This window comes from Gracilinanus agilis, chromosome 2 (assembly GCF_016433145.1).
Source record: "Gracilinanus agilis isolate LMUSP501 chromosome 2, AgileGrace, whole genome shotgun sequence".
NCBI classification, from domain to species: domain Eukaryota; kingdom Metazoa; phylum Chordata; class Mammalia; order Didelphimorphia; family Didelphidae; genus Gracilinanus; species Gracilinanus agilis.
Genome location: NC_058131.1, coordinates 500,642,657 through 500,665,903, shown reverse-complemented (window position 1 = coordinate 500,665,903; position 23,247 = coordinate 500,642,657). Strand labels below are relative to the sequence as shown.

The 23,247-nt window shown below is 36.6% G+C and overlaps 1 protein-coding gene across 1 annotated transcript in view; it reads right to left on the bottom strand.

Annotated features, from left to right (window-relative positions):
• ZC3H14 (zinc finger CCCH-type containing 14) overlaps positions 1–23,247 on the bottom strand; it is a 63,813-nt gene that overhangs the window by 23,039 nt on the left and 17,527 nt on the right. Inside the window, exons 4-9 of the mRNA XM_044664995.1 lie at positions 13,891–13,931; positions 13,489–13,684; positions 12,592–13,021; positions 11,541–11,701; positions 10,286–10,386; positions 6,883–7,038 (exon numbers count right to left, since the gene is read on the bottom strand). Of these exons, the coding sequence (XP_044520930.1) occupies positions 6,883–7,038; positions 10,286–10,386; positions 11,541–11,701; positions 12,592–13,021; positions 13,489–13,684; positions 13,891–13,931 (1,085 nt within the window). The remainder of the gene's footprint in view (positions 1–6,882; positions 7,039–10,285; positions 10,387–11,540; positions 11,702–12,591; positions 13,022–13,488; positions 13,685–13,890; positions 13,932–23,247) is intronic.

Genomic DNA, 23,247 nt, shown 5'->3' with positions numbered 1-23,247 from the left:
GGTCCTAGGTTCAAATCCGGCCTCAGACACTTCCCAACTGTGTGACCCTGGGCAAGTCACTTGACCCCCATTGCCCACCCTTACCACTCTTCCACCTAAAAGCCAATACACAGAAGTTAAGGGCTTAAAAAATAAATAAATGAATGAATGAATGAACAAATAAATAAATAATGAATTAATGAATTAATGAATGAATGACTAAAAACATTAAGTGGAATGTGGGCTTTAAAAAAAATGGATCTGGGAGTGGAGCCAAGATAGCTGAGTAATCTTCATCAGCTCTGTGCCACCATGGTAATCTGACCAAGATTAAAATATCACCACAAAATGAATACAGGAATGAAACAACTTTCAAGGAGACAGAGTGAAACAACTTTCAAGAAAAGAAAAAAAAAAACAAAAATAGGCAAAAAAAACAACTGGGGCACTGGGGTGAGAGGACAGCAGAGCCAGCAAGAAGCTGTAGCAAGGAGGGAAGAGTAAGTAAGCCAAGAGCAAGTTACACTGCCCCCCCAATCCCTCATCTGCTGTCCCAGATTCCAAACCTAAGCCCAAGCCAAACATCCAAACCCTAAGATCCTGCCTGGACAAACAGTGATACAAGTCAACCCATACACCTTGAAATGTCAATCCTATGGAGAAGTCCAGAGCCCCAGCCCAGGGAATTCTAGTCTGGGCTCAGGATAAGGACACAGTTCACACTTTGGGGTATCTGATAGTACTGAGTATTGATCTTTTTGCCTAAAGCTCAGGGTGGAGCTCCAAGACAGGACAATCATGAGTGTAACTGACTGGACAAAGAAAAAGAACACAGTGACACCAAAAATTTGAGCCTAAAGCTGGGGCCAGAATTTGATCAGCCCTTGACCTGATCAAGATCAGAGTGAGATAAAAAGTTTATACCTAAGTGTGAAGCAAGTCTTTAAGCCATCAGCATCTCGAAGGTCAAATGTATCAGGAGGAGGAGGGGGCTCTGAGAGCTCTCAGACCTCAGACCATCACATCATTTCCCCCAAGCCTACCTATAATTAGATAGGAAAAATGAGCAAACAAAAAAAAAAAGCACCTAACCAAAGTATTTTTATGGAGGCAAAGAGCAAGATACAGACACAGAAGGAGACAGTGAAAGCAAAGAAAACACATGCAAAGTCCAAAAGAAAAATATGGATTGGACACAGATTCTGGAGAACTAAAAAAAGACTTCAAAAACCAATTAAGAGAGGCAGAGGAAAAGTGGGAAAGATAAAGTGATGCAAAGAGAAATGGGGCAACTGAAAAAGGAGAACCAAAAACTGACAGAGAAAAAACAGGTCTTAAAAACAAGAATTGACCATCTAGAAACTAATGATTTCAAGAGAGAGCAAGAAACAATAAAGCAGAATCAAAGGAATGAAAAAAGAGGAAAACATGAAATAGTTTATTGAAAAAGCAACTGACTTAGAAAATAGATCTAGGAGAGAAAATTTGAGAATTATTGGACTACCCAAAAGCCATGATCAAGAAAAAAACCTTAGATATCACATTACAAGAAATTATCAAAGATAACTGCTCAGAGATCCTCAAACAAGAAAATAAAATTGAAATTGAAAGAATTCCAGAAAGAAACCCTCAAATGAAAACTTCCAGGAATATAATAGCTAAATTCAAGAGCCTCACCCAACTTGTTACTTCTTGCAGCAAAGAATGGCTTCAAGTAGCACTAAGACTTTTGGGGCATCACTTTAATTCAGATTAGGTTATTAAAGTACCTAAAAATTAGGTATTCTAGTTTCTCTAACCTCCCATCCTTCTGTATTCACTGGTTTCTAAACCCCTACCGCTTTCTTTCTTATGCTCCCCTTCCTTTTGCTCAAAGACAGAAGTACTTAAATCCTTTTCTAAAAATAACTACTTTCTTCTATGTCCCCAAGACCTACCACTTCTCTTCTGGGATATGGTTCCAGCATCATATATTCGACCTTACATCTTCAGTCTTTTGTTTCTTTCTGTTCTCCTTACAAATGAGTTCAGGTCTTCCCTCTCCTAAAATACCTTTCCCCAACACCCTAGAATCTCTTAGAGTAGTGATGTTAAACTCAAATAGAAATGGGAGCTACTAATCTGTACATAAATATTCCTACAGGCCGTATATTGACTTTAAAATGCACATTAACACAAGTTGTCTATATTGTTCTACTATATTTTTATTTATTTTGTTTATTATTTTCCAAGGGCAAGTAGGTGGCTCAGTGGATAGAGAGGCAGGTTTAGAGATGAGAGGTCTTGGGTTCAAATCTGGTTTCAGACTCTTCCTAGTCTTGTGACCCTAGGCAAGTCATTAATCCCCAATGCCTAGTCTTTATTGCTCTTATGCCTTGGAACCAATATACAGTATTGATGCTAAGACAAAAGAGGTCAGGGTTTATTTTTTTTTTAAATATGTATTTTCCAATTATATCTCAGCTAGGACTGCTTATTTGACACCTATCTTGATATTAACTTCTTATCTTTCGCCTTCCTTTCACTGACAAATATCTCCAAAAAAATATACTAAGTTCACTGATTTTACTTTCTCATCACCCCTTACCTCCATGACCCTCTGCAATCTGATTCCTATCCCCCTCCCAACTGAAACTACTCTCTTATTAAAATTCTGAGATAGGCAAACAACAAACATTTTCATATACATGGTAGAAAAGAGAAAGAAGATTGCACATGAAACTCTAGCTCTCTGTTATGTATAGCTGGTTCCCTGTGAAAATTACTTTCAAAGCTGTCCGTGTATATGCTTCTTTCTGGATTTCCTTCTCTATGTTTTTTTTTTAATATGCCTCGACAGCATTCTTTTCTTTTTTTTTAATGCTATCCTTATCTCTATCTACCCCCCCCCAACTTTGTCTTTCCATAAGTACCTCTATCATAAAAAAGAATAAGAAAGCCCTTCCTTGTAAGAAATAAACAGTAAAGGAAAACAAAGGTCCATGGCTATGCCCAGCAATGGATGTCCTATTCTGCATCGTGAGGCTATCACCTTTCTGTTAAGCAATGGGTTCTTTTCTCCTATTCCTCCTATATACCAATATCAGATTAATTTTCCTAAAGCCTCATTTTGGTTGTTTTATTTCCTTACTACACAGTGATGAACACTCATTGTCTACCGAATAAAAATCCACATCCTTAGCTAGCCATTCAAGGCCATTCTTGGTTTGGCTCTCGTCTACCTTTCTAAGTTTCCTTCTATTACCCCTCTATATAAAACCTATGTTCTAGGCAACTTGGACTGCTCACTGTCTCTTCAACATGGATGTGCTTTTCTACCTCCATGCCTTTGCTCATGCTGTCAGCTCTACCTGGAATGCCCATCTACAGTTCTACCAATTGTTTAGGCCCAGGTCAAATGTCCACCTCCTCCATACTATTCTTCCTGATTGCCCTAGTCAGAATTGATCTCTCTTTTCTATAAACACTTAATTTATTCCACTCTTACTACATTTTGTTTATATTGTCATTATTTGCATATATGTTTATGATATATTTATATTATTTGTGTGTATTTTATATATATATATCTTAACACATTAGGGCAGTTAGGTGGTGCTGGGCCTGGAGTCAGAAGATTTAACTTTTGAAGTTCAAATATGGCCTTAGACACTTTTTGACTCTGGGCAAGTCACTTAACCCTGCTGACCTCAGTTTCTCCATCTATAAAAGGAGCTAGAGAAGAAAATGGCAAACCACTCTAGTATCTTTGCCAAGAAAACCACAAATGGAGTCATGAAGAGTCAGCCATGATGGAAACGACTGAAGAACAACATCTTAGTACGCTACTAGAAGCTTCTTGGTGTCCAAACCTATAGTATTACTGATGAGACTGAGTCAAAAGGGAACATGGCAGCCTTGGCTAGGGACCATGCTAGTATACTGGAATGAAAGTGGGGCATATAGAAGATTAGAGATGAGGTGAGTTGGACAAGTGGCCATACTCCATATCCTATTTCCTGAAATAGTACTGACTTCTATCACCTTGAATCTCCACTCTTCTACCCATTTTTTAGTTTTCTCACTCCAATGAATTCAGAGCTCTGAAAACACCTGGTAACAAGCTTGCTTGACTATGGATTTGAAGCCAGATGCTTCCCTACCTGAATGTTGTTCTAAGTACCATCATGTGTCTGCTGTGCCCCAAAGAGCAGGAAATGCATTTAATTCAACTCAGTATGCCCACAAAATAAGGGTCCAATAAATATCTACTTAAAGAAAAAAAAAGATATGAAGAGAATAAGAAGCATGTTTTACTATATAATATTCCAACTCTGAGTATGATAAAATGCTAAGGTAATATTATTGAAAATGTAATCTAATTCTTTTCATTCTTAAATGTGGTCTACACTCCTTGAGAAACAGTACTACAGAACCCAAGCTCTACAACCTAAAGAGAAAATATAAATAAATATGAAACATTCTGGAAAATAGGTTTAGAAAATGGAATCACAAAGTTTGAGGAAAAAAGTGGTAAAGAGGTGATTTATCATTAGCAAAATATATGAAGGTTGCCATTATTGATGAGAGTTAGCAGGGCTTGATGAGAATTAGCTATGAAGTCAGAAAGACTGGGATTCAAGACACACTTCTGACAACTACTTGCTACGTGGTTCCTAGGGAAGTCTTAACCTCTGAGAGCCCACAAATAACTCTCTAGGGCCAAAAATGGCAAAGCAGGTGAGAATCTGTTATTAGTAGAGGAAGTTTCCTCTTTGAAGAGCACAGATACAAAAATCATTTAAAGATAATATTAGCTCTCATTTATACAGCTCTTTTCCTTACAGTCTTAGGTTGATAGTGAAAGTATTGTTTTCTATAAATATCTGCTGGATTTCACAGAAAATAAAGAGGATCAGAGATATTGTGACCTTCATAATCCTGCCAATTCTTCATAAAGATCATGAGAGAGAAAATGAGACCCACATCCACACACACAGCCAATCAAACAAATTTACTTTAGATGCAGAAAAAAATTCCCAACCATGAATTAGCAAAAAGTAGAGCAGAGTAAAGTACCAATTGAGCACTAAGACAGTCCTTCTTAGAGTATTCAAAGTCCTTATCAGAGTATAAGCACAGAACAAGAACTAAAATTTTGGTTCAATAAACATGTATTAAATATACATATGTCTAACTCTACTAGAAGAGTATGAGATGCCAAATATGAATGACAGTTATCTATTTGAGGAAAGGCAGAATGACATGGAAGAGAGCTTGCCTTAAGAGTCAAGGTGACCTGAATTAAGTCTCACTTCTAACACATATTGTCTGTGCAACACTAGGTAAGTCACTTAATTCTCAATGCATCAGGTAGCTCTTAAGACTCTAAATCAGTAATTCCCAAAGTGGGTACCACCACCCCCTCCTGGTGGGTGCTGCAGCGATCCAGTGGGGCAGTGATGGCCACAGGTGCATTTGGGGGCAGTGAATAACTGTAAGGGGGCGGTGATAGTATGTGACAGGGGGCGCTAAGTAATATTTTTTTCTGGAAAGGGGGAAGTAGGCCAAAAAAGTTTGGGAACCACTGCTCTAAATTATAGGGCATATGCCAATCTACAGTGGTATAAATTCTTTACCAGGAGTTCACTACACCAATGAAATCTGATAAAAATAAATAAATGGTATGGATTAAATTGCAAAGTACAGTAAAGTGCAAAGGACTTAGAAAAAGTACAGTTTACTATGGGGTACAAACTGTCAGGAAAGACTCTACAAAAGATGTAAGACTTGAGCCATACTTTCAATGTGCAGAAAAGAATGGATCAACATAGTACAACACTGTGAAAAGGATCTGAAGTTGAGGGTGGGGGAAACTGCTGAAGAGCATGAGCAATAGTAGAGATAGAACTGAGTATCTGGGTACTGGTATCCAAAATGGTGAAAACACTAATTAGAGTACAAGATTTAATTGAGGAATAGTTTGAAATAAGGTGTAATAAGTTAGGGTGGGGCCAAATCAAGTAAGCAAAGGAATTTATATCTGGCACAGGTGCTAATTAGGGACTCACTACAGTTCATGAGCAGAAAGAAACAGGGCAAAAGTATTTTAAGAAGATCAATGTGGATAATGGTTGCAGAGGTTTAGAGGAAACAGAAAAAAATAGAAAATTTGTAGACAAGAAGACCAGAGATGGTGTAGTGAATAGGGTCTGGACTGAAGTGGAAGGGTGGGGAGCAATGGGAATGGAGAGATGAAGGAATTAACCTGAGACATATTGAGAAAGAATAACTAAAGAGATGTAGTTATTGTATACAAGAATGGGAAAATCAAAAAGAGTTATTTAAGACTATTAAGTGTTTTAAACCCAGGAGAAGAGTAGTGGCATTAATAAAAAAGGGGAAAGGGAAGGACATAGAATCTTCTTCCTCAGAAAAATATTAAGTAATGGTAATAATGATAACAATATTATTAAGTGCTTGATCTGAATTTAGGAAGTTCAAATCTGGTCTCAGATGTTTATTAGTTATATGATTCTGTGCAGGTCAATTAACCTGTCTGTCTCAGATCCCTTCTCTGGAAAAGGGGGATAATAATAGTACCTACCTCTCAGGATTATAGTGAGGATAAAATGAGATATTATTGTAAAGCGCTTTGCAAACCTTAAAGCGCTACATAAATGCTACTTATTATTAAAATATAAGGATAGAATCTCACACACATTAGATGTACATGTTCCTTGAGGCAGGAAACTGTAGACTATACTCTGACATCAACAAACATTATTAAAAGACTATCTTTCCATAGGCTCCTTCCAAGTTTTTAAATTTATAGTTGGGTCAATTATTTTTCTTTGACAGTACAGCAAATGTAATTCACTTGAGGAAATGTGCAATAAAAACTGAGCATTACTTTATCATTACCTTGAATTCTTTCTAAACTCTGTTCTTTTGCTTCCTCTAGTTGAATTGGGGGACTTAATCTGGGGAGCCTGCTTTGCCCCTGGACCACTTCTATTAGAGATTCTTCCTGAGCAGTACGAGTTCGGGGAGCAACTGGAACCGTCTGTTTCTGTGGGACTTTCACATAAGAGAGAAATATATAAATGGTATTATTGCATATCAAACCTCAGTGTTGAATGTCATCATATCTAACAGTAACATCACCCTTTAAGTTTATCTAATGTTTTATGAAGACCAAAATAGCTTACTAACAATTGCCTTATTAATCTATTGTATCCCTGTTAGGATGGAAAGAAGGGAACCATTATTCCTATTCTAGATTTATATCTAACTTATAACAATATTCTACACACACCTATACTTATCATTGACTAACCCTCATGATATCATGAGGACTTTACATCCTAACTTTTATGGGTCTAGAGTTAGGAAAAATGTGAAAGCTTTTTCTTCAAAGATGGATTTATACATAACTAGTTTCTAATAAGTAGATTTTCAAGGCACTAAACTATCTACTCTTTTTCAATGTTATGAGTATTGGTGATGAAATGGAAAGGAAGAATGAATGTAAATTGAGTCAACCCACTGAAGTTCCAGGTATTTTTCATGTTTGCTCCAATCTCATGCAGAAATAACACTGGAAATTCAAGCCACTTGGCACCAGAATGTTAAATTTAAATTCAGGCTAAATTTTTCTTGGGAGAGATTTTTATTTTAAACAAAAGCTGATGGATAGCAATTAACCCTCTGCAGTCTAAATGAAGCAGCAAGGTAGTAACAGGAAGTAGTGTATACCAAGCAAATCAAACCACCACTATCACCATCATCTTATGATAAGGGTACCACCATCATCCAAATCACTCAGGTTCATAAGCTAGAATGTCATCCATTAACTCTCACTCCTCATATCCAATTTATTGCCAAGTCTTGTCAGTTACCATTTAACATCTCTTCATCTGGACTATCACTTACTCTTACGTAGGCCCTTGGCATTTCTCACCTGCGCTACTGTTGTTGGCATCCCTGCCACAAGTCTCTACTCACACAAGAATATCCTTCACTCGGATGCCAAGATGACTTTTGTAAAGTGCAAATCTGATTGGCATGCCTCATCCCCTACTCAATAAACTTCAATGGCTCCCTATCACCTCCAAGAACAAACATAAAATCCTGTTTGGCATTCTAAGTCCTTCATAAACTTATTCTCCTTTTGGAAATCCAGTGACACTGGCCTCCTTGTTATTCCTCCAACACTCCATCTCCTGACTCTTAAGCATCTTTACTGGCTGTCCTCCATGCCTGGAATTTTCCCTATCTTCTCCATCTCTTAGTTTCTCTGGCTTCCTCCAAGTTCCAGCTAGAATCCTACTTTCTATAAAAACCTTTCATGATCCCCTTCAATGCTAGTGCCTATCCTCTTTATCATCCCCAATTTATCCTGTATATATCTTGCTTAGACACAGCTGTTTATTCACATGGTGTCTCCCCAATATAGACTATGAGATCCCCAAGGACAAGGACTATTTTTTTTTTAAATTTCTCTGTATCCTGAGTGCTCAGCACAGTACCTGGAACATAGTAAAGGCTTAATAAATGCTTCCTGACTGACTGACTGACCACCACCTCCCCTCAGACTCTGAAGGAGATAGCTAGGAGTCTGAACCCAAAAGCTCTGCTAATAGCAGTGTACTCCAAACCATAAGAACTGCTTTCAGCCCAGCCCCCGAAACCATCAAGTGGGGAGAACTCATTGTGAAGAGATGGGTCCCAACTTTCTCGTCACTACCAATATCAGCTGGAAAGGGATCCAAGAAGTCCATGGAATTGTGAGTGTCCCCCAGTTTTGATTAAAACCCAGCCCTTACAGCAATTATTTATGGAATAGGCTCCTGTGAAGAAAGGGCACAACTATCCTCACCAATCACCAATTCAATGCTACTCACAGGACAAACGAGCCAGCCTAGCAAAAGCAGCAAGGTAAACTGAAGGAGAAAGAAGGCAGGATGGGTCAGGCAAGTCAAACCACCATCACAATCTTGATAACCATCTACCCTCAGACCCTAAGGAAAAAGCCCAGAACTCAGAACCCAAGAGTCTTTGGAATAGCAGTGCTCCCAGTCCAGTGCCCATAGCTATCATGCTGAGAAGTAAACTTTGTGGAGATGGAGCCTGGCAACTGCTCCAACAAGTGCTATGGTAATATCTAATAAGGACCCAGAAAAGAAAATTCTTGTCACCCAAGTCCTTGGCACTGTCAAGTGGTTCAACATCAGAAACTGATATGATTTTATTAGTGAAAATGACATTAAAGGAAAGGTATTACCATCTGTTTTGCTGCTGTACCCTAAAGACCAAGAGACCTTTCCTTCTGACTTGCAGCTGAAACTTCCATAAGGGTTGTCTTTAAAATTAAAATGTGAGCTCTTTGAGAGCAGGGACTGTCTGATTTTTCTAAATGTATCCCCTGCGCTTAGCACAGTACTTTGCACACTGCAAAAGCATATTAAATCATTCATTCATTCATTCATTCATTCATTCATTCATTCGTTTCTAAGTAAGCAGAAAGAGAAAAGGAGGGGAAGCAGAAGGCCAAGCAGATCAAGGCATTCATGGAAGAGCTAACCCCAAACTCTAGTTGTCAACAACAAGGTAATTGGAATTTTGATAAATTGGTTATGGAGGCAAGATGGTAAAGAATGCAATGACATCATAGTGTAGAATGTCATTTGCCTTAAGTTTTAGATCACTACAATTATATCTCTCTGATAAGTTCATTCATTCAATGATAAGAATTGTGCAAAAAGCATAATTTTACTCTTAAATTTCTCCTAAAAATTACTAGTTTTATAAGAAGATATATTTATATTTTTTCATAAATTTGGTTCTATCACCACTCACCAAATGCTACTTCAATTATAGAATAAAAAATATATAAAAGATTCAGTTCTCCACCTTATGTTTCTTTTTTTACATTAATGGAAGTGAGGGAAGAGATGAGAAAGGAGAAACTTATTCATACACTAATAGTTTGGACCAAATGAAACAAACTAATTTCTCCCAGCTAACATCTATTCTTAATTCAAATTCTTTCTTGAAAATTTAAATGATTGATGTAAAAGTCTTATTTTGTTTTCATCTATGTGAAACAACCTTCCCATGAATATCACATCAATGTTCCTCTTAAAAACATTTTCCTGCCTCTCACCTCATTTTTTGTTCCCGATGTGACAAAAGCCTCTAATCTCCATGCAACCTCCCTTTGCCATAACTTAAGTCATTTTTGTGCTACATATCTAAAATATCAATGAAATTCTCTCAAGTTAAAAGTGTACTCCAACATAAATATAGCAAAAAGCTAAATTACCTGTGGAATAGTTGGTTGTTTTTGTAACAGATTCCTGAGCTTCAGATATAGCTTTCAATATTAGGTTCTTATTAGCTTGTTTAGATGGTGGTAGCGAAGGCCTAAAAAAGGTGAGGTTTCAAAAAATTCACTTTTAGTAGACATTTGTTCTCTGAAAAGGAATTCTCTCAAGTTACCCATCTTTTAGATCTAGCTTTGTCTTGTGGTTTGAATGAACTAATTCCAACTTTTAAAAAGATAAATAACAGTACCAATTTAGTACTTAATAATTAAAAATAAAATAATCTTAATCCAATATCTTGCCATCATATGCATAGAATTCCACCATAACTACCTGAAATAATGTCTCACTCTTACCCATCCGTTCACAATCATTTGTTTACATCAGTTTTACTGCTTTCAACTTACACTATTTCATGTATTTATTTATTTATTTTAAACCCTTACTTTTTATCTTGAAATCAATCCTCTGTATTGGTTCCAAGGCAGAAGAGTGGTAAGGGCTAGGCTTAGGGGTCAAGTAACTTGTCCAGGGTCACACAGTTAGCAAGTCTCTAAAGCCAGATCTGAACCTAGGACTCCCTGTCTCTAGGCCTGGTTCTCAATACACTGAGCCACCCAGCTGCCCCCTGACTTATACTATTTTAAATCATACTTCAGTACTTAAAAGTTAGCAGGAGCAGTGTCTCTCCCAATGTAGATCATAACTAACAACTTAAAACTTAGACCAGTGATGGGCAAACTACGGCCTGCAGGCCAGATGCAGCCCCCTGAAATGTTCTATGTGGCTGCCCAACATTATTCCTAATCTGACGAATACAATGAGTAGGATACAATGTATTGAAACTTCGAAAGAGTTGCCTTAGAAACAGACTGACATTTCCTTTCCTTTGGCCCCCTCTTTAAAAAGTTTGCCCATCACTGACTTAGAAGATAATCTTCAAGAACTGCTATGCCTAAAAATTACATCACCCTGAGAACAGCCTGGTTATAAGTCTCCCCAACTTAGCTCATCCTAAAATGGCAGACATCATCTTACATAAAACCTGTATTTGAAATCTTTCCAGCTTAGAAGGATCTGCAAGGGTTTGCAGGTCCTAATCAATCAATCAACAACAACTTAATTATTCATTAAGTGCAAAGAAATCATGGTCATCTCTAAGACTCAAATGACACACTAGAGTAAGAACTTAGTGGACAGTATATATTTACCTAATGAGCAAATTATATACTGCTTTACAAGATATTCACATACCTTCTTTCAGGCTTTGCTGGCACAGACACGCTGCTGGACACACTTCCTATACGTAATCCATATTCTTCCTCTTCCTCTTCCTCTTCTCCATCATTATTATATTTTTTTACTTTAACAACTGAACTTACCAGAGGTAACTTTCTCTTTCGATAGTTTTCTTCCTGCAACCAGAAAAACATAGGAGTACTTCTCTACTAAGATAATGGCAAACTTCTATTTAGAAGATATATGTAAGCAAAAATTTAAGTCTGTCAGATATTATCATGGTATATTTGGTGGCAAAGAAGACTAAAAATACTAACTTTTAATTCAATTGCAGGGCTGCAAAGGACTCTGGAGAGCACCTAGTTCAATCTATAACTGAAACATTAACACTTTCTACAACATTCCTAGCAAGTAGTTATCTAGCTACTATCTGTAGATCTCCAGGAACAAAGAAGTCACAATCTCTCAAAGCAACACATTCTATATTTGGACATCTCTCTGTTAGAAAGTACCTCTAAAACTAAATTTGCCTTTCTCCATTTATCAGTCATATATTTCTGCCCTTTGGGGTCAAGCTAAAACTAATATTTCCATATGATATTATTTTCAGAGACCATAATTAGGCCAATTATTTTCAAAGACCATAATTAAACTTGCATTCAATGTAGTTTTCTTTTTTTCAGATGAAGCATTCCCAGTCAATTCAACTAAATCTTATGACATAGCTTTGATGCCCTTCACTATCCTAGTCTCTTTCCTTTGGATCCTTTCCAGTTTGTCAATGTTCCTCACTAACCACAGCACTCTACATTTTATATGTCCAAAGCAGATCAGACAGGGGCTCTGATACCTCCCCTCATTTTGGACACTATATGTCTACTGATGTTGCTAAGAATGCAACTAATTTTTTTGAGCGTATACATAAGACTTTTAATTTGTATTAAATTTTTTCCTATTAGACTTCATATTCTTAACCTGACCAAATCTTTTCATATGTACTAATTATAATCATTCCATCTATCCATTACAAATATTAAAAGAACTAAATTTTTGTCTTTATACAAACCTCATTGCTTATTTTATCAGAGTTTGCTTTGGTGATAGGCCTATAGGTCTCTGCTAAGCCACTAAACGCTTCTGATTCACACAGATGTATTGTTTCAAATGACCTGCTGGTCTGTATGTCAAGTTGTTTGCCAGTCTGAATATTGTTCTGCTGCTGCAAATGCAACCTATGTAAATGTGCACTGCCGTCTGTATTTCGACTTCCTGGTGGCCGGTAGATTTCAACAGAAGGACGAGAAGAACTATATGTAACGGTTACAATAGGTTTTTTCCGTGATAAGAGAGTATTTTCCTGGACGAAATTTAGGTCTTCATCAATGAGATCATCTGGTTCTGGTTTGATATCAATCACATCTTCAGAGGGAGCTAGCTCTCGAAGAGGTTTCACTGTTGACATTAGTCGAGCTGCAGTTCCATCATCGTAAGGCTGCCTATTTAAAAAAAATGCAGATTAAACCATGGCTGATAACACAAAATATTTCCAAAAAATAATTATTAAAACAAAGAATGAATGAAAAGCCTTCTCGAAAAGTACTTTTTTAGTCTACTACTTTAGCTTAATCTAAGTATTGGCAACAGATAAATATTCTCCTAATGACATTATAATTACACATTATTTCACCTAATAAAAGTTGCTTATAAGCAATTTTTCTCCTGCTTATCATGCCTCTGCATTTTCTAACACTCAAGATAACTAGTCTCTACTCACTGCTCATACTACATTTAAGAGCTTAGTATTTAGAGTTAGAAAGGGCCTCTGATGTCATTAAGACCAACATCCTTTTTTTACAGATAAAGAAACTCAGGCTCACAGAGATTTAGTGACTTGCCCATGATCACATGGCTAGTAGATATTAGGTGGCTACTGTGTGCCAAGTATTGGGCATGAGAACCTTACCTGATAGAAGAGGTTCTATGATCTTGTGAACTTGTAGAAACTCTGGAATCATTTTTTTCAGATCGAGTGCTAGAAACAGCAAGAGGTAGCAATGTGTCCTCATGTCTTCTTTCATCTCCTCCACCTAAACTGCTCTTGTTTGAAGGCAGACTACTTTCAAAAATATTGGTCTCAGAAGATTTTAGACTAGAAGGCTCTGTGAAAGAAAATGCATTGGTCCCTTTTAAGATGTATCTAAAATATTTGAAATGAAGATAATTTTACTATGATTTAATTTCATGAAAGTATTTTTAGTCATTTAGACCACTGTTTTAAAAGTTATCCTTCTTTTTTCAAAAGTAAAGCTATTAAAATAGCAGAGAAAGACGCCACATAAATTCCAAATTCACAAAAAGATCTTACCAGTAGTTACAGAGCGAAGTTTATCTAACACACCATGAAGCCTAAAAGAAAAAAGAAAAATTAAATCTAAATCCAAGGAATTTCATTCAATTGCCTTCTTCCCTTAGATTCCTACCATAAGCTGGACATTATAGAATCCCTTTTTGAAATGAACAATATTAAAACTGATTTTCATTTGTACAGTTTGTATTGCAAACTTTTCTACAGCTGACGCTACTAACCTTGCAGAAATCAGTTTCAGAAGATATTTCTTGGTTGATTTCAATACCTAGACCTTTCACCACAAAAAAAAGGCATCCACAACTACTTTATTTCACTGTTTCATAAAGAATAAAGACACTGAATTATCCAAGCACTGAAGCAATATACATCATTAAAATTATTGCATAATTTTATATTCATAATTATATATCCTCTAAATTTAATCACTTATACAATCTTCTGTAAGCCATAGTTTTGATCAACATGGAATTATAAACTATATTAAAATAAGACAAACTCTTCTACCAAGAGTATTCTTTTCAAAATTAATGCTGCCAGAAAAGTGGAAATAAGAGGAAAAAGGAAAGACAAATGAAAAAAGGACCAAAAATGATGGAACCTGAAAAAATCTTCAAAAGGAAAACAAAAAGTGTTTTCTTTGTTTGTTGGTTTTTGTTCATTCATTTGGTTCCATCTTACTAAAGTCTATGGGCTTTGAATGAGAATTACCTCTTGTTTTATATGTTTATTTGACTGATTATGTTAACAGTTTTAAAGTTTATAACAGGAAGGGGGAAAAAAAAAGAACAATCAATACTACAGATTTATAGATATTCCAGAAAGAGAAATGGCTAAGACGGCCTTCACCTTATGAACCTCCTGGTAGCCATAATCTTTGACCCTCCCATTCCCCACTCTTAACAATTGAATGGATTCCATCTGGAGAGGTAAACAGCTAAAGGAGAAAATACTGAGGCCTCCTTCACCTCAGAACTCTCCCATCCCCCTCAAATCAACTTGAGAGCTTCCACCTAGGAAACACCACTGACAGAAGCTTCCCTCACACCCAATGTTCTAATTAGAATCTTGGGGCCTATTTAGTTTACAGGATTCTCCATACATCATATTTCTCTCCTATGGCTAGATAATTCAAATTCTTTTCCCTTCCTCTCTAATGTTTTCCATTTAGAATTGCCATCTGACTAAACAAAACCTCTACATCTCCATTTCACCCAGAATTCTCACCTTGATCCAAATCCATTTTATCCTACCCTAATTCCTAAACTGCTGGCTTTCCCTTCCAACTGAGACTTCTGAAAAACTGATCTATTGTGAAGAAATTCCCCTTTAGCCTAGAATACCTCTTCTCATAATCTATTTCTGAGTGAAACCTGGCTTCCCCCGAGGAAATTTCATCACTTGCCACCCTCTCAAATACTGATACCTCCTTGCATGTTCCAATATGAAGCCAAGAGTTATTTGTTGGCATACTCCTCACTTTCAGACCTTCCCTGTCCTGTCATCACACAGTAATTTCCCTTCCTATAAAGTTCTTTTTATCAATTTATATGACCTTCCTATTCTTGTTGCTCTCATCTCCAAATCACTCTTATTTCTTCCTCAGAGTTAAGAACCTAGTTCACAATGGTCTTTTCCACCTCAAATCCTAAGCAATGAGGTGACATAATGGTTAGAGATTGCTCTAACTTAAAATCAGGATGATCTGAATGAATTTAGATTTTCCCTCAGTCCCTTACTTCAATGTGACCCTAGGCCAGTGATGGGCAACCTTTTGAGCTTGGTGTGTCAAAATTCGCCAAAAAACCGAGCATAACTCAGGTGGTGTGTCACTCTGAGAAAAAACCATAATTTTGTGGTATTTACAAATTTAAATAACAAAATGTATAATTATAATATATAACTATTTAATAAACCAAAATAGGTAAATTAAATTAGATAAGAGTTGTCATCTATAGTGCACAGAGTGTCTACACTACACTACAGCAAATGTTTCATCCTTGGCATGCGACCCCATACTTCTCTGTATGCAGCCACGTGTTATCGAAAATGGCTATGCGGCTATGCGTGTGTGTCAGAGGTTTGCCATCATTGCCCTAGGCAAATCACAGAATCTCTCTGGGCCTCATGTTCCTCATCTGTAAAATTAAAGGTTGGACTAGATGACTTCTAAACCTCTTCCAGCTCTATATCTATGATGCCTCGATCTTTAACCATAGCCTTATGCCTTTCAACATTCAATCTGATAATCTTTTAAACAAAAGAAGTTGACTGATTTTCCTCAAATTTGGATTTCTGATGAGTTCCAACAATCCTGCAGAAGTATCCAATGTAGTAGAAAACTGGACAAGAGTGACCACAAAGACCATACTATCAGGTGTTATGATCTGCTTAGATGAAGTCTATCCAAGTGCTCTTTTGTCTTTGTCAGAAAAGTTGGTTGATACAGTTCAGAAATGTATGAAAGCAATACCAATAGCAAAGTCAGGCAAAAAACAAAAACATTCCTTATTGTTTTAGACAAAAAGAAAAAGTAGGAATGACTTTATTCTAGAAGGCTTGTCCTTCAAAAAACTGTCATGGAATATACATTGATATTACCCTGACATGTTTTAAATGATGATGGATTGAAATATTGTATCATACAGATAACAAAAACTTGAGCTTTGCCCTTTTTGCTGAAGAAATCATCTTTTTTTTATATGTTGGCTTTAAAAATATATGTGGAATTTTAAATTTAATCTAACAAAATAAAAATATTATCAATTGTTGAACCATAATCATAACAGTTTCTGCAAGTCCATGCTGACTACAAATAAAGTACAGTAGTTACAGCTTGGAACAATTCTGGATAATGGTACAATCTAAATCCCAAATCTTTAACTGTGAAATTCCCTTCTCTAATCATAATCTCCACTTCTCCAAGTGCCTCACCCCTCCTAAAGCTACTCTTCATCCTCGAAACAACCTCCAGTCTCTCTATCCTTTACTCCTCCCATTCCGCTCCTGTTATAGTTTCATTTTACTTCCTTCCCAATCTTGACCCGATTATTAACCAGTTCAACAAAGTACTCACTATCCTCCACTCTTCAATCCCTTAGTCTCTAGTCTTTCTGTTCTTCAGAATGTACTACTAATCCTCCTTCTAGCATTACCCTTTATGTCCCACTTCTATGCTTCTGTTCCATGAAAGTCATCAAGTCATGCTGACTAGGTCCACTAAACATTTAATTTTATCTTATTTTATGTGCTTAGTGTCACATGAGAATCTCTATTAATATTTAATTAACTTTCCATCATACTTCCACATGGAAGTCATAAACAAGGAAGCCATCATAAAACTGAAACTAAACAATTTCAACTACCAATTCAAAATCTTTTTCACAAACAAAATTGATGCATCTAGAAAATGGAATCAACAAAGAAAAATCTTTAAATCCATCATACTCCCCCAAGACATCTTCAAACCTTCTTCTCAAGCTACAACTCCATCTCAAACCACAATTCCTTCATAGTTCTTGCCAGCCCCTTTAGTAAATAATCTCATTTCCTATTTTAATGAAATGAAAGCCACTTTATGGATTCTTTCATCTCCCCTAAATCCACACTTAAAAACTACTCTACATTTTCAAACATTATCTCCCTACTTAGTTCCAATTTCAGAGGAGTCAGTAGCTCTTCTTACCAAGGGTTCCCATTTCCCCTGCCAACTCCTTCATAGCTCCTTTACTGATTATTCCTTCTCCTTATCTATTTTCTTTACAGATATTTATAAACATGTTCAGATCTTCCCTATGCTTAGAAAATCTTTCCCATAATTGGCCTCAGGTGCTATAAGAGCTCAAAAAGGAATTAAAAAATCAAATAAGAGAGTAAGAAGAAAAATGGGGAAAAGAAATGAAAGTAATGGAAAAAGAAAATAACAGCTTAAAAAGCAGAATTGGTCAAATGGGAAAAAAGAGTTCCATGAAAAGTAGGATAGACCAAAAAGTAAAGAAAGTTCAAAAGGTCATTAAAGCACATCATTCTTTAAAAATCAAAATTGGGCAAATAAAAGTTAATGACTTCTTGAGACATCAAGAAACAATAAAACAAAACCAAAAGAATGAATAAATAGAAGAAAATCTGAAATAGCTCATTGAATAAACAACAGACCTAGAAAATAAACCCAGGATCCAAGTAAGAGAGTCTAAGAAATAAGAATTATTGGACTATAGGAAAAGTCTATAAAAGACTATAAAAAAGTCTATAAAAGAAAAGCCTAGACATATAAGAAATTATAAAAAACTGCCCAGATAGTCTTGAAGGGAGTAAAAGAAATTAAGACTCTACAGAACACGTCCTGCAATATATTCCAAATGATAACTCCTAGGAAGATTATAGCCAAATTCAAGAGCTCCCAGAACAAAGAGAAAATATTGCAAGCAGCCAGAAAGAAACAATTCAAATATCATGAAGCCACAGTCAGGATTACACAGGATTTAGAGGCATCTACATTAAAGGATCAGAAGGCTTGGAATATGATATTCCAGAAAGCAAAAGAATTAGATTTACAGCCAAGAATCACCTATTCATCAAAACTGACTATATTCTTTCAGGAGAAAAAATGGTCCTTTGATAAAATAGATTTCCAAACATTTCTTCCTTCCTCCCCCTCCCCCTCCCCCTCTCTCACCTTCATCCTGAAGTCAATATGGTGTATTGGCTCCAGGGCAGAAGAGTGGTAAGGGCTAGGCAACGGAAATTAAGTGACTCGCCCAGGGTCACACAGCTGGGAAGTGTCTGAGACCAGATTTTAACCTAGAACCTCCCATCTCTATGCCTGGCTCTCGATTCACTGAGCACCCTGCCAAAATGTCTGATGAAAAAACCAGACATAAAAAATATGAAGTCCAAATACAAGATTTAAAAGAAGCATAAAAAGTTAAATGAGAAAGAGAAAACATAAGGTACACAATAGAGTTGAATTTTTTTTGTTACATGGAAAGATGATATTTGTAATTCTTAAAAATTTTATCAACAGCGACAGAATACTATTATACTCCAAGGAATGATGAACTAAGGATTTCTATATGAAATGGAAGAAATGAAATGACGCAGAATAAAATGAACAGAACCAAGAGAACATTGTACAAAGAAAGTGAAACATTATGGAACTATCCAGTGTAATGGACTTTATTACTAGTAGCAATACAGCAATCCAAGATATTTCTGAGGGACTTATAAGAAAGAATGCTATCCATATTGAGAAAAAGAACTACGGGAGTAGAAGTACACGCACAAAAAAAACGAATTATCACTTATCTCTTGCTTATATGGGTCTATGATTTAAGGTTTGCTTATATGGGTCTATGATTTAAGGTTTGGGCTTTAAAAGATTGCTCTATTGCAAAAATTAATAATATGAAAATAGGTATCGCGTGAGTAACATTTGTATAATTCAGTGGAATTGCTTGTCAGCTCTAAGAGGAATAGAAGCACACGCACAAAAAAATGAATTATCGCTTATCTCTTGCTTATATGGGTCTATGATTTAAGGTTTGGGCTTTAAAAGATTGCTCTATTACAAAAATTAATAATATGAAAATAGGTATCAAGTGAGTAACATTTGTATAATTCAGTGGAATTGCTTGTCAGCTCTAAGAGGAGGGAGGTAAAGAAAATGAATCATGTACATGTGGAAAAATATTTTAAAAAATAAAAGTCATAAATGAAAATAAATAAATTACATATAGAAACAAATTTTAAGGACTTCTGGGTTAAGACAGCCACAAAGTAGAAACAAGGCTATTCCTCTCCTCTCTGCCGACCAATATAAAGTGCCTCAAAAGAACAAAACCAAAATCAGAGGAGCAAAGGGGTTCCACAGTACAATGCAGCACTGAAGGTAGGCAAAATTTGGGCATTTCCATGCTAAAAGGGGGTGAAATTACTCCCAACAAAGGGTGAAGTTATTACCCCTCCCCCACTCCACCTACACCACCAGAATTGGAGCAAGTGCAGGACAACCTCTAGGTTGGGGGAAGTGGGGGGGGGGTGCGGAAAATGGCTGAGGACACACTAGACCTATCCCTAAGAGTGAGACTTGGGGCCTCAGGAGGCTGAGGAAACATGGAGACAGGGAACAGAGACTGGACAGAGAAGGGCAGCTCACAGCAGACTACACTGACACTCGGAAAATAGCTTCAGGGCAAAAACCTCTCCAGAGCTCAATATAGAGTCTTGCCTACCCTCCTCACTCAGATCTCTGAGGGACAATCTCTAGGTTTTCAGGGACTGGCTGAGGACACCACAGACTTACCCCTAAGAGCAGCGAGAATTGGGTAACCAGGAGGTTGAGGAACTCAGAGCTTGCACACAGCAGACACCACTGTGGAGACTAGAAAAATAGCCGCAGGGCAAAAACCTCTCTAGAAGTCAATACAAAGATTGCCCACCTTCCACATTCAGATCACTGTGGGACAATCTCTAGGTACTCAGGGCCTGTCTGAGGACACCACAGACTTACTCCTAAGAGTAGCTAGACTTCAGACCCCAGGAGGCAGTAGAACGTGGAGCTTGGGCACAGAGACAACACAGGGCTACACACACCAGATGTTGCTAAGGAGACTCAAAAAAGTAGCCGCAGGGCAAAAACCTCTCTAGAAGTCAATACAAAGATTGCCCACCTTCCTCACTCAGACTTCTGACTGGGAAGCAACAAAGCAATGGCCAACAACAACCAGTAACTATAATCCACAACAACTAAAAAAAAAAAAAGAAAACCTTAACCCTTGATAATTTTTATGCAGAAAAACTCCATACTAAAGAAGAGATATAGCAGAAGATGACAAACAAGCAAACATATCCAATTCTTCCCAAAATGGAAATTGGTCACAAGCTCTTGAGGAGCTCAAATTTGAGATTATCAGAAAGATGGAAGAAACTTGACAAGAAAAGTGGGAAATAGTTCAAAAAGAAAATAACAATTCAAAAGACAGAATCTCCCACTTGGAAAAAGAAGTTCAGAAACCAAATGAAATGATAAGTAAATTGAAGATCAGAAATGACCTGCTGGATGCCATGAAAAGCAAGACAGATCAAACCAAAAAGGAAAATTAAAAAATCATAGCTGAAAACCAGTCTTTAAAGACGAGAAATTGGGCAATTAGAACCTAACGATCTCACAAGACAGTGAGAATTAATAAAGCAAAGTCAAAAGAATGACAAAATAGAAGGAAACATGGAATATCTCACTGAGAAAATGACTGATTTGGAAAACTGATCTAGAAGACACAATTTGAGAATCACTGGTCTACCTGAAAACCTAAAAATGAACAGAAACCTTGAATTCATACTATAAGAAATTACCCAAGAAAACTGCCCTGATCTTCTTCAACAATAGGGCAAAACAGACACTGAAAGAATCCATAGATAACCCTCTACATTAAATCCTCAAAAGATTTTTTTTTTGTCCTAGGAAAGTGACTGCCAAATCCAAGAGCTTCCAAGCTAAGTAGGAAATATTACAAGAAGCTAGAAAGAGATAATTCAGATATCAAGGGGAACCAATCTGGATTACACAGGATCTGGCAGCTTCCACACTAAACGACCACAAGGCTTAGAATATGATAATCAGAAAGGCAAGAGAATTGCATCTACAATCAAGAATCACCTACCTACCAAAAATAACTATATACTTCCTGGGGAAAATATGGGCATTCAACAAAATAGAAGATTTCCAAATATTTGTAAAGAAAAGGCCACAACTAAATGGAAAATTTGATATCCAAACACAAAAATCAAGAGAAACATGAAAAGGTAAATAAGAAAGGGGAATATTTCTTTTTTCTTTAAGGGCTTCAATAAGGTCAAATTGTTTATATTCCTATATGGAAAAACGTTATTTGTAACTCTCAAAAATTATATTCACTGGGGGCAGCTGGGTAGCTCAGTAGATTGAGAGCCAGACCTAAAGACGGGAGGTTCTAGGTTAAAATCTGACCTCAGATACTTCCCAACTGTGTGACCCTGGGCAAGTCACTTGAACCCTATTGCCTACCCTTACCATTCTTCTGCCTTGGAGCCAAGGCAGAAGGTAAGGGTTTAAAAAAAAATTGTATTCACCATTATAGTAGTTGGAAGAATTATTCATAAGTAAAGGTTGGGGTACTAAGTAGTTTAAGATAATATGCAAAAAAAAGAAAAGAGAAGGGGAAATAGAAGATGGCACCAAGAGAAACTTGAAGGAATAAGAAAAATAAGATAATATAACACAAAGAGGGCCATGGGAGGGGAAGGGGAAAAAATACTATTATAAGAAGGAGAAGAAGAGAGTACTAATAGGTAATACTCAAACCTTACTCTCAGGGGAATCAATTCTGAGAGGGAAAAGCATCTAGATCCATTGGGGTATCAAATTCTATCTTATCCTATAAGGAATTTGAGAGGTAAAAACCAAGGGGAAGTGGGGCAGGGATTACAACAAGGGAGAGTAAGGGGGTAAGGGGAATTTAATAGACCCTAAAAAAAATAAGAGGGGAATAAAAATGGGGGCAGAAAGGGAACTAAAATAAAGGTAGGGATTAGGGGGACTAATTAAAAGCAAACCACTGGTGTAGAAGGAAATAGCGAAAGAAGAAAGGGAAGGACTAGGAGAGGAAATCAAAATGTTGGAGGATACACTGATGGTAATTATAATTCTGAATGTGAATGGGATGAACTTGCCCATAAACCGGAAGCAAATAGCAGAGTGGATTAGAAACCAAAATCCTACCATACGTTGGTAAGAAAACACACATGAGGCAGGTAGACATACACAGGGTAAAGGTAAAAAGACTGGAGCAAAATCTGCAAAATCTATCGGGCAGCAACTGAGAAAAAGAAGGCAGGAGTTGCAATCATGATATCTGACAAAGCCAAAGTAAAAATAGATCTGATTAATAGAGATAGGGAAGGTAATTATATCCTGAAAAGTCAGTATAGACAATGAGGAAATATCAGTACTCAACATGTATGCACCAAATGGTATGGCATCAAAATTTCTAAAAGAGAAATTAGTGGAGCTTAACAAGGAAATATAGTAAAACGATACTAGTGAGAGATCTGAACCTTCCTCTAAAAGATCTAGATAAATCAAACCAAAAAAATAAATAAGAGGTAAGAGATGTGAATGAAATCTTAGAAAAACTAGATTTAATAACATGTGGAGAAAAATAAATAGGAACAAAAAAAAATACACCTTTTCAGCAACACATGATACATTCACAAAGACTGATCATGTATTAGGGCATAAAAACATGGCAAACAAGTGTCAAAGAGCAGAAATAATAAAGGCAACCTTTTCAGATCATAATGCAATAAAAAAAAATAATTAGA